The following is a 12608-nucleotide window of genomic DNA, read 5'->3' as shown; positions in this document are numbered from 1 at the left end:
CAAAATGCCTGTGTTGGCTCATTTATTAAAAAAAAAAAAAAGATACTACATGAGAAATGATAACCTATCAATAACATCATCAGTGTTTACTGGAAGGTTATCAATCTGCTAGCCATCCATTCTCCTTTTACTTTCTCTCACCAAGAATGGAATTATAAAACCAGCTGACTTTCTAAGAAGCAATTCAGCTTTCATTGAGCTTGACTTGATGAGCTAGCTGCTTAAAAGGTCTCAAAGGCAGCAATGGTTCATGAAGCAAGGCGATTCCCCTACAGTCTACGAGTGGAGTGATGAGTCACACTACATGTATACTTTTGTTCTCTTCCTGCACCTGCTAATCTAAGGGCTGGTTGGGACGGGACCGACTCAGTACAAGAGCTAATTCTCACTACATGTCCCATATTTTTGTTAAACAAATTATATTGTACTTTGCTAACTATCAAAGATATACAAAATAAGGCAAGGAACATTTTATACTTACCAAATTAGTTAAAAATAATGATAACGTCAAATGCTACAAAAGGAGTGGTGAAACCCACACATTCATCAAATACTGGCTACCGTTTAAGGTGAGATAACCCATTAAGAAAGCAGTGTGGCAAAATGAATCATGACCATATTGTATTTAGGCACCTTGATATACACTGTCGGTTAAGAATTTATCCTCCAAAAATATTTCAAATAACAACAAATAATGTAGGCAGGAAGAGTCATCACAATTTTCTAATAAAGAGAGCAAAGGTAGTCTAAAATGCCCAACAAGAGAAATGGTTAATTTGGATTTGATACTGAAAATGATGTAACAACACAGAGGCTTGACAAAAGATAAACGTGATACAAAAGCCTATTTTCAACATGAGTGAAACCATGTTAAAAAAAAACAAAACAAAACACACAGCAATGCAAAAGAACAAGGGAACTGACAATACCGGTAGTAGCCATTTGTAGCTCCTGACTTCTCACCAAATTTTGTGAAATGATCTGTTACCTTAAAATTAAAAGCCATGAGAACTTTAAAATATTTTCCTAAAACCAGCCCATACCAACTCTTTTCAATGAAAAGATCTGAAGTCAAGACTTGATTATAGAACTCTGCCTTGGTGTTTAAAAAAAAAAAAGTAGAATAAGTAACAGGTTCTCCATTCCCACTTTCTTCTCACCAAAATCTTTACAGATCGCCAGGCCAGACAAATATGGAAAGTGAGGCACATTACAGCCCTGTATTGGTGAGACTGACTGCACATTATCATTTTACAGGTTCTCAATGTGCAATAAGCTTGTTTAACTCTGGTCAGGCCAGAGTTTGCTAGATGTACCTGATCACCAAACCTTCTCTGCAATGAACACCTTCAAATATTCCTCTCCCTACAGTTAGTGAAATGCCACTTGGGTTGAAGATGCTCCAAGGGGGCAACAGAAGGAAAGCATCTTAATTACAAGCACAGTGTTTCCAGACTATGCGCCCTTTACTTGGGAGTCACTAACGCAAGCTGAACTCCTCCATCAGGTGTACCCACTGAGGTAGAGAGCTGCTCACCTACGCAATCCCTTAGAAACAACGGAACCCACACAAATGCAATGAACCCTTTAGGGCGCAGGTTTGGGAGGTTTTCTGGCCCTCACAAAAGGAGTTCTGCCCTAATCTAGAGATTGATGGTTTCTGCCAAAGCAGTCTCTTCTGTTGTCATTGTAAAGTGGCCACCAGGGAAATCAGAGCAATTCCTATGAGAACTCGTTAGTTTCTCTTTTAGACAGAAATACAGTATTGTTCATGAGGTGAAAAAAAAAAATCAAGCATTTATCTCTCTGAAGTCAGAATTTGTAAAAACACATGGGTGTGGTAGTAGGGTGGCTCCAGAGGGCAAAGAGCACAAATGTGCCCCCCTAGAGCAGGTGACCGCAGACCCTCACCCCCCTACACAGCTCTTTAGCATCACGTGACTGTTACCTCTGGCTGAAGCGTAGCTTTCATGCAGACTTGGCAAAGAGGCCCGTTTCGGGAGAAGTGAAGAGGAAGGCGCCGAGTTCGATTTCGACACGCCGGCTCCTCGCACATCAACCAGCCCTGCAGAGCGGAAGAGAGAACACTGGAGTCTTATCACCACCATCAAAAAAAGGCAAGTAAAAACCTCCTTCGTTATCAACATAGGTTCCTTTCATCCCAACCTTCCTTAAGAGATTATGAAATAGTTCCTTACCTTTTTTCCCTGACATGTCACTTAGACCTATGTCTCAACCTTAACACACTCAGGAAACTTGTCAAGTTAAAAAAAAAGATTCCAAGAGATAGTCTTCCTTTCTTCTTAATATCTACCCCCGACGCACGCTCACAGCAAAACCTCACAGTAAACGCTTATAAGATTACACACAGAATGTAAATTGATGGATTTTCGGGCATTAGTAAAGACTGTTACTAAAGGAAAGAGTATACCATGTAGAAATTAATGACTTTCCCAACAGCTCACTGATTAGTGGCTAAAATGCTGTGCTCAGCTTCCTTCTCTGTAAAATGGGCTCAACAACAGTACCCACTTTACAGGTTGTCATGATGGAATACATTTAGCGTGCTGAGAGCTGTGCCCCGCATCAAAGACACACTTAAAGTAAGCAATTAATTAAAATGAAAGCAGATTCTTCTATACACATTTTCTGAGGCATAAAACCGGCTGCAATGTTTTCAAGGACAATCTCGACTGACCACTCTTTCTCAGGGGTCCGAGTCATTGCCCACTGCTCTGGCCTTTAGACTCTCTTCTCACTTTCCTTCTTCAATTACCTTCTCCTGCTGCCCTTGTTTGAATTTTCTCCTAGAGGTGTGACAACACGCCTGTTATCTTAAATTAGTATCATGCTTGCTATAAAACATATCTGCTGAACAAGGGAGACGGAACCGCACAAGGGGAGGAGCAAAGCTCAGGTGTTCTCAGGGAGGCCCCAGGGTCTGTGGGCTTAGCGCTCCGCGTGTTCGGCATAAGAAGGCTAAGCAAAGCAGGCTGAAGGGCTGTGGTGCAAAGGTGAACAGGGCTGTTCCCTTGTCGCTTCGTGCTCCCACCCAGGTGAGAGGAAATTGGGACCCGACTGTCTTTGCACCTTGGAGTACTTGGAAAGGCACAACTTTGGAGCTGGTCTGGAAGACTGAGTAGAAATTTGGTAGGTGGAGGAAGCAGGAAAGGTCACTTAGGCAGAGAGTGCAATGTGATGAAGGAAACAATCAATGACTCCATTTAACCCCGTTCCCCTTGTCTGGAATGAGCGATGGTCTTTACCCCCTAGATAAGAGCACTATATACACAAATGTCACTTAGTTAAATCGGGGACCTTCATCTGCCACTTATTAACACTGCCACGTGGCTTTAATCCAAATCTGTGGGATGTCCTCACTCATTGTTGTGCTGTGTGACCTCATTCCTCAGAATAGGTTCTTCGTGGAAGAAACTACAACCAGACTCAAAAGAGAGCACCAAAAATCAGTTCAGTTCCAGTTATGGCTTTTACATCCAAAGAAACTATATTGTAGAATATTTCGACTAAAAGAAAATATACTACCTTTGAAGATTATAAAATTCATCTAGTCGATACATTCACAGGGAACTTCATTCCTATCTTCAATCAATACACCGAACTATTTTAATATTTAAAATTTTCAGACAGAGGATCTCAAGGAGTCCTTATAAAACCTTTAATATGTGTCCAGAATTACATTAAATATTATAGGGAGTAGCCAAAGAAGCACCAGGTACAGAGTTTTAGGAAATGACAACCTAAATAGGAACACGAGGTTCACACCCACATGAAAAACAACTCAGTAAGGTTTGGCTTTAAGAACCAAGTTGTACGGTACCAACCATGAATGCCCAACAACATGGAAAAGGGATGGAGTAGTGTGGATCCTACCTACCTGAGAAAAACTACTACCACCATAGTTCTGAGTCACTGGCAACTATTTGTTCCAATTCTTAGGGCTTGTAGCTCCATTTTCTGGATGTGAGGACACATTTTAATATTTCTGAAACTCAGATGCCTTTACAATAGACAGGTGCATTTAATGACATATTTATGTTTCCTTCAAAAACACTGTGAAGAGCACAGTTCACAAGCGACGGCCCCTCAGAATGAAGGAAACTAGACACGTTGGTTTGTTTAGCGTGTCATGGTCATGGGGGATACAGGGAGAGAGTATGCCGACAGCAGCAGGTACTGAATTTTAAATGCAGCCTATAAATAATAACGGTGAGACTGGCTGTTTCCCGAAGTACCCGTTTAGGCACATTAATAAAGGAAACAGTAGAATTCAAGCAAACCATGTATGAAAAATGCAGGACTGGACTAGCCCTTTATCTTTCATTTGGCTTTGCTCCATTATAGTCGTTGTCTGAGGCTTCACACACTTTGGAATAGTTACCAGCTAATAATGCCAACCACAGTTTATAAACACAATTTGAGAAAACCAAGTGGACAGGGAACCACCATCATGTTTTGAGACAATAAATTACTAATTATTAGGGTAGAACCCGGAAGTTAAAGTTACTTTTTAATTTTTAAAAGATACCATTCGAAAAGCTCAAAGTTCTCTTGATGTTTTGGAAACTTGATTCCATCAATTTACTACAACTTCATGACTCACTAGTGAGCTGCCAACCACAGAGATGCTAAATTGTCACCTCACCTGTTTCTAAAGCAAACACCTAACTCTATTTCTGACACAGGTACTAACTAAATGTCCTTTCAAATCATATAGAAAACAGATAATATAATTTGTCTAGACTTCTCACCAGTTATAATTAACATTAAAGAGGTCTTTTCTTCTTTGTCACCTCTCTATTCAGTACTTATTTGGGTTTGTTTGTACTTACTATCTGTTAATCTCCCTTTACAAATGACAACAATAACTAGTGCTATTATGCATGGAAATTACACATGCTGATAACTGTGTGAAGGGAACTGGGGCTACAAAACAATATTAGAAGCCTGTAACTCTTGATTCCTCTTGTTTTATTTTGATAATTAAGCTTCTGGTCATGGTTTATTTTAAACAAAACTTTTCTGTGAGGGAAAGAGACCTTAATCATATTCAATACCTGCTTTGCTTCCATTTGGCTTTGTCAAGTACATTTTCATTAACCCTTTGTTCCCCCAGTAAATATTAACAGACTATGCTGTATCTACCTTTAAAGAAACATCTATGTTGTTAAAATTAAGTAGGCTGAGCCTTTGAAAATATTCCATGATGGGGCCAATCTTAGTTGCAAGACTGCATACTGAATTATGCCCTTAATGGGTGATAAAAAACAAAGCAAATACAAGTAAGTAGCACTGAATAAATTCACTTTGAAGCATCACTCACAAACACAAAACTGAGCTTATTTTTATTTCCTGTGCTGGGAAAACACTCACAGCCCAAAGTTACATTGGCAAGTCAATGGCAAAAAAATGCAGTGAAGCGTAGTTCTTTGGAAGTGCAACCTGTAAGAAGGGCTGGTTTTTGTGAAAACCCCCAAAACCACCCTAAGGGGCCCTGCCAACGCAACATGTCATTTTACTATGCAATGCCACAAGTAAATGCCAAACTGTCACAACCAACAGGAATAAGGTCATTAAGTTTTCAGATGCCTACCTTAACCACATTTATAAGTAGAGGGTTCAAAAGACATGAAGCCAGCCTGTCCAGTAGCAAAATAAATCTTTACCAAAATACGCAAAGATCTGTCACCTGTTACTTTGGTTTCAGCATCACTAATTCCTTGAAATCATTGTGTACGAAATTGTGTCAAATGCTGATTGGTTCTGATTGCTAAATTATATTTCTGAGGTCTCAACTAAAATGGTTTCTGTCTGCACATGCTAAAAAGGGATCGATTTCCACTTGTAACTGAGGCGTTCCTGGTAGCTGCACCTTAAGCACAAACTTATTCTCTTGTGTACATTTGTGTTTTTAGAAGGATGCACACATGGAAATGATCCAGACCTGGATAGGTGGTACAGAGAAGGCACTCAAACAAAAGATCTTCTGAATAAATGATTGAAAACAAACAATTAAATAATACAAAGGAGCAAACGTATAGAAATGAATAAGGGTCTAAAATTCCCAGGAGAAAGAAAAATGCACCATTATCATATCCATGAATCACACATACAGTGGGTCTTTCTCCCGCTTCCAATCAGTCACCAAATCCGTCCAGTGGCCTTACACTCCCACTGTCGTCAACTCTACCAAAGCCCAGACCTCAAAGTCGACCTACTATAATAGCCTCCTACCTGGTTTCCCCAACTCCATTCTCTCCCACATCCAGTGTAAAGACTTGCCGAGCATAGCTTCCCTAGGGCCCTCTACTCCCTTCCCCCCAGTGGTAAGCCTTCCACAGGGAAGTTATGCTTTGGTCTGGCTTTCAACTCCTTCCAGCCTCATCCCATCCCCCTTTCTCACATTCCCTTACCCAAACCCTACACCCCACTGGATTTGTTTTCTCACTGCCCCACCACATTTTGCCTACTGCCAACTCCTTGCCTTGGCTCACACTATAGAATCTCTGCGTAAAATGGCCAGTCCTTGAGCATTACTTCCATTCTTCTCCTGTGAAATTTCCCCACTGTCCAGGGACTCCTCCCTCTATCCTGGTGCCACTGAGCATACAATGCTCTGCACTTTACCTGAACAATCTTATTTTACTTCCCTAACTGGAAGCTCAGGCCTCGGAGATGACCCACTGTGGATCTGGTAGTGTCCTCCCTTTGTGCAAAGGTTCACACTCAATGAAGAATGCAGAAACGAAGTTATGAAAAAGTGCACTTGAACGCAGTTTTTTTTTTTTTTTAAATTTTTAAACGTTTGTTTATTTTAGAGAGAGAGAGAGCACAAGTAGGGGAGGGGCAGAGAGAGAGGGAGACAGAATCCAAAGCGGGCTCCAGGCTCTGAGCTGTCAGCACAGAACCTGATGCGGGGCTCGAACCCACGAACCACAAGATCATGACCTGAGCTGGAGTCGGAAGCTTAACCAACTGAGCCACCTAGGCGCCTCTGAACGCAGCTTCTGCCCACCCAGTTATTATGGGGTAATTCTACATTAGTCACTGAACTTTCCTCTGAGCCTCAGTTTCCTCATCTACAAAACAGGAGGTAATGATACTTCTTCTATTAGAGTTGTTCAGAGCCCAGAGCAATGTTCATTAAATGTAAGCTATCGTTATTACCCTACACACGCCTCCAGTACTGGAGAACATCAGTGCTGGGCTACAGCGGGTGATGTACTGGTGGAGACGCACTATTCCAAGCAGGGAAGAGCCTGGTCAGTTTCCACCTGGTGTTACCAAAAATGGAGAGCTACGATGATGGATAACTGGTCAGATTAGGTGGAGGTGCTTCTCAGTGTGACCACAAAATAAGAGAACTGTGTAGTCAACACAAGTTAACTTTCCATGTCTTTCCTGGCAAAACTGTACTAGATTTGAAGTTGTAGATGGCAGAATGGATGGTGAGGGAAGAGGAATGGGTCCTTGCTTTATTTCAGGACTCAGAGATTTTCAAGACACAATACTCTCCAGTAATGCACTGACGTATGATTTAGTTGAAACTGTAATGGCTCTCCAAGAGCGCAACAACAGCAGCACAGGGCGATGTGTGCCAGGATACGTGCTCTTACAGAGTTCATCACATCATTACTAGTTTTCCATAATAGCCATTAACTGCTCCCCGACCCAAACTGTCTGCACTCTGAGAACCAGATCTTCTTTTCACCCAAAACCATTTACAAATGTTCTGGGGTTCCCTTGCAGTCACATTTTTCTGTCACAGAATTATCCCCAGTATAAAATGGGTCTTATAGACAGTGCACAGTATGGGCCCACAGCTGCTTTTGAAGAATGACATGTTGTGATTTGGGATTTCCAGAAATATCAAAAAACAAATTGCTTTCTGACCCACATTTGCACCCAAAACTGGGAGAAAATTTTCCTAAGATCTCCAGGGGAAGTTTTAACAGGAACCTAATTTTGCTTTTAAAGTGAAATCTTCTACACTGCAGCATGCCAGCCTGTCAAAGAGCGATTATTAAGTCTCAGAGAGGTGCCATGGTAGGAGACGAAAGAGCAAATCAGGAAAAAGACATATATAAACTAACTATTCACTGAAGTTAATACAAAAATATTTTTAACCAAATTATCAAACAAAGCAGAAGTCGAAAGTGCCTCGTCAGTCAATGTAAGAATTTTAAATATTGCCAAAATTGATTTTTAAAGTAAGATATCTCTTTAAATGAACAGTCACATGTCATTTCATCCAAGTTATTTGAAACTTATTGATCTTATCATTTGTGTGAGGCCCAGACTCTGCCATCAGTTTGCTGAAAGGATAATGGAGCACTCCCAAACCGTTATGATAGGTTAGATGCAAACAGTGGTCCTCATTTAAACACACAGAATAGCACCACAAGTGGACAAATTCCCAACCTCAGCAATTGTATATTACATGATAAATTAGCAAGTTGCTCTGCTTTGCCTCACATCAAATCCAATACCACAGCCTTGTTATTTTAATTTGCAATCAGAGGTTGAGAATCAGAAGATGTCCCTGAGGTACATTAAAGAGCCCCATGCAAGCCATCTTCTCCTGCTATACTGTGAGCAGAGAAAGCCAACAATTACCAGCAATTTTATTTTACCACTGTAGGACAATACTAGAACAGTTAAAATTGTCTCCATGCAAGCAACTGGGGAAAATATACTTAAAATGATTTTATAAGGAAAATTACATGGGGGGGGAGCTTAATGGAGGACATGTACCTTTCTGTACGGGCAGCTAAAATCTCTCTTAGTATATTCAAGCTTATTCTACAAAATACTCTCCCTATTCATCCAACTCAAAAGCAAGCTACATTCGTAGGCTATAATAGGTCACAACTAAGTACACAGTACCTTGCTTCAGGAATAATTCTGCTTTGTCTGTCAACTGTCAACAAAGCACAAAGAGCTCATGCGACCCAGCCATGTACTGTGGATGTTAGAGATCTAAGAAAATACAAATAGTAAGAATACAAGATTTCCAGGCTGCCCTGCTTTCACTTCACATGAGAAACTGAAAGCATTTTCCTCCTCACATTCTATTAATCTCTATTGTATTACAAATCTTTTCATAAAAGACTTTTTTTTCCCTCCCCATGTGAAGCTACAAGTGACTTGGGGATGTAATATTCCAACTGCGACGAATGTCCGACTTTCCAACGTGAATGGTTATAAATGAATGTGTCAGTTAAGGAATACAGACATTTCAACAAGGAAAAGGAGGAGAGAATCAAGTGGAATGAGATGGTAAAATGGCTACTCTGTTACTTACCTTAATATTATACTGACGAAGCGCCTCTAAGAAAAACTGTTCATTACTTGTACCTCTGCCCCTGCCTCTCAAGTCTTCAATGATGAAAAAAACATCACCTTTGCTATGAACACACACTAACAAATAAAACCTCAAAAGCAAGCTCAAGCCTTAGTTTCATCACTATATACACAGGGGGGGAAAAAAAAAAAGACTGGAAGGAACTACCCAAAAAAGTCATCATAGGTTGTCTGTAGGTGGTTGTTCTTCTGTTTCTGTAGTTTCTGAATTTTCTACAGCAAGCACGTATTGTGTTTATAATTAGAAAGCTGTTATAAATGAAGGAAGAGGCAGTTTTGCCAAGAGCATTCAATCTAATCTAATCACTAATACATGTGAAAAATATTTTGAGCTCTCTCATGTGTTTGGCTGTTACCAAGATGAAATCTCAGGGAACGTGCTTATAAGAAAAAAAAAAGGGGATGGCACATGAAAAAATTTTTTCCTTAAAAAAAATTTTTTTTACTAATTCAGATTTCAAAAATAGGTCAATTTAGGCACATAAGCAGTTCCCAAGTAGAAAGTGGCAGCGCATGTATTAGAAGTAGTAGAATCATTTATTAAACTAAGCCACTCACTAAAATGCACACAGCCTTCCATGGAATATGATTTGAATACTTTTCTTTATGATGTTGGATCTCCGAAGGAAGGTTATAAATCCGTTTTAAACAGAAGTGCTTTGTTCCCCACGCCCCCTCCACTGCCTATATACGGATAAACTCAGATGTCTAGGGTAGGAATCAAAATAAAAATTCAATCAGGTGGGCATGTCTAGAACCTTATTATTAGCAGAGTTTTTCTTTGCTGAAGTCTAGCTAAAAGTAATTTTTATTGTTTGTTTGTTAGCAGGCTAGTAATTTATTGGTATGGTTTAATGTGATAAGGCTCTGGGTACTGAACAACAAACGTTAAAACTAAACTATCTATGTAAGAGCCTCAAAGGGCATCTTAAAATTAGAATGGAGTTCAAATCATCACCAGGCAATGTTTGTTCATTTAACTTTAATTATTTTCTCCTTGAGAATGGTACTAATGAAACTGAATATCTTTCATGGTTTCGAAGGGCCGTGTGAATAGTCTGTAAACAGAACTAAGGGTAGACAAGAGATCTGGCCGAGCCAGGGGGTTGCTAGGTGATGTAGAATGTAAACCCACAAACTTGTTAAGGTTTGCTTTCCTTTCATGCCACTTTCACACACTCTCAAAAGTTTTGAGAATTGATTTTTCAGGTGGCCATTAAGAAAAGAAGAGACCCCCTGCCTTCAAAATTCACTCCCCCCCCAGACGCTCTGCCAGATCCAGAAGAGATAAAATCCATCTGACCTCTGGCTGTAACCTGGGAAACTTTTGGTTTTCCATAAACGTAGGATTGTGCATATTCTGGATGCCCATAATTTTAGAAACAAATCTACAAAGGATTTTTAAACTTCAAAAAGACATTTCTAATCTTGTCTTAGTCAACTTTGAATAAAATTAAGATTTCCTTCTGGAAGAAAAACCGTAATCACTGCTTAGCACAGACTATCATCGGGACAAACCTTTCAGTTTGGCCACTTGCTCCAGTCTTGTCTGGCCTACACCAAGTCTGACTGCCTGTGAGGGTGTCCCTCCCGCCCCTCCTCCAAGCTCCTTTCTAAGTAGCTGATCAGAGATTGTCCAGTAAGAGCACTTTATTAGATCATCAGCCAGAGGGGTTCACAAGTACCGAGAGCAATGGGCTCAAATGCGGCACATCAGTTTTAATAGACCAGGGGCTACTAGTAAACTGCAGATACTGCTGAGAACTTTCCTTGCACTGAACTCTTGAAAAAGCACCGTCTCTCCAGCTTAAATGCAGCTGCCTCTTTCAATGCCGCAAATGGGTAAATTTGACAAAAAAGCCACCATTAAGACTACATGAAAGGCTCAAGACAACATCCTTTCAATGCTTTGTACTTCAGTAATCAGATGTACTTACTCACCCCCTCCCCCAAACCCGATCAAGAACTATTTCTGAATGGTAGGAAATAATTCCACTTTGTACATCTTTTAGTTAATCAAGACTTTCTATTCAGCAATTTGACCTTTTGTTCAAAACAGGATTATCAGTTTTTTCGCCAGTTACCAAGGGCGACTCGCATGGTGAACATAATTGCAATAATTTGCAAAACACCATGGCAACCCACATTACAACTAGGTAAATACTGGGCTTTTGTGCTACATTGTTATTTTCAGAGATGCTGAAGTCAAAGAACGAATGACAAATGAACACAAAATTTATATTTGCTTTGTCTCAAAAGAGAAGAAAATTGATAACAAGAATTGGGGGGAAACCGACTACAGCTGTAATTTCTAACTTGATTAATTAGGATGGTAACAGTCCTTAACAGTATATTCAACAAACAGCCCTGACTTCGTCTCTCCACCCACCTCTCTCTATACCACTACCCCTATCGACCCCCCCAGAGAAATTTTTTCAGCTTGGAGAACAAACATCCCCCATTTGCTCTTTTCTTCAACTTAATGGAATCCTTAATTGCAGAATATTGTTCTCCTGCTCTTCACGGCAATGAAAACGGAGAGAAAAGAGGAGAGGGCCAGGGCAGAGAGAGAGCTACCGTCATTTGGTTCCTGCCTCTTTTGGACACCCCAGGCCCAATGATGAGACGGCATTTTTCTGGTATCAGCAGCTCTTTCAAGGCAGACAATAAAGTCAAAACTATTTAGCTTTGCAGAACAGCCACTTCTTTCCTTTTGGCAATACAAGGTAAGTCTACGTGCCGAGATGAAGTTGCATAATGTAAATGCCAAAACGAAAGATGAGAAACTAATAATTTAAAAAACCACACATTTTTCCTGTAAATAAAGTATTAACTGTGGTTCTGTCCAAAAGCCGTTGAAATGCATGCTTGCTATTTGAGGAAGACGTTGAACAGTATTACCAGTGTGCTGAAAACCAATTAATACGCAGAGCCCAATTCACGAAACAAGCTAAAAATATAAACTGAGCACGACATTAATACAAAAATCAAAATCGTATTTTTAGTAGGTAAACAGTCTCACAAATAGTCGGCTAATCTTTTCTGTAATAAATGTGATGATTGGAAAAGTNTAGCTTTTCGAAACTATCAAAATTGACCCTCCTATGTAAAATGGGATATTTTGGGAAGAGAAAAGAAAAATATACACAGAAAGGGCTTGTCGAAGTTATACTGCCGAGATCTCAAAGAATAAGAAGCTCTAAATGCTCCTGCCACACAGAACA

General features: G+C 40.1%; 1 protein-coding gene across 1 annotated transcript in view; it reads right to left on the bottom strand.

Moving 5' to 3' along the window:
* The window catches only part of POLA1 (DNA polymerase alpha 1, catalytic subunit), a 297019-nt gene that overhangs the window by 101282 nt on the left and 183129 nt on the right, over positions 1 to 12608 (bottom strand). Inside the window, 1 exon segment of the mRNA XM_077775065.1 lies at positions 1949 to 2065. Coding sequence (XP_077631191.1) covers positions 1949 to 2065 — 117 coding nt within the window.

This window comes from Crocuta crocuta, unplaced genomic scaffold (assembly GCF_008692635.1).
Source record: "Crocuta crocuta isolate KB4526 unplaced genomic scaffold, BGI_CrCroc_1.0 scaffold1468, whole genome shotgun sequence".
Classification (NCBI taxonomy): Eukaryota; Metazoa; Chordata; class Mammalia; order Carnivora; family Hyaenidae; genus Crocuta; species Crocuta crocuta.
The sequence above is the reverse complement of the archived record's forward strand: the minus strand, read 5'-3'. Positions and strand labels throughout refer to the sequence as shown.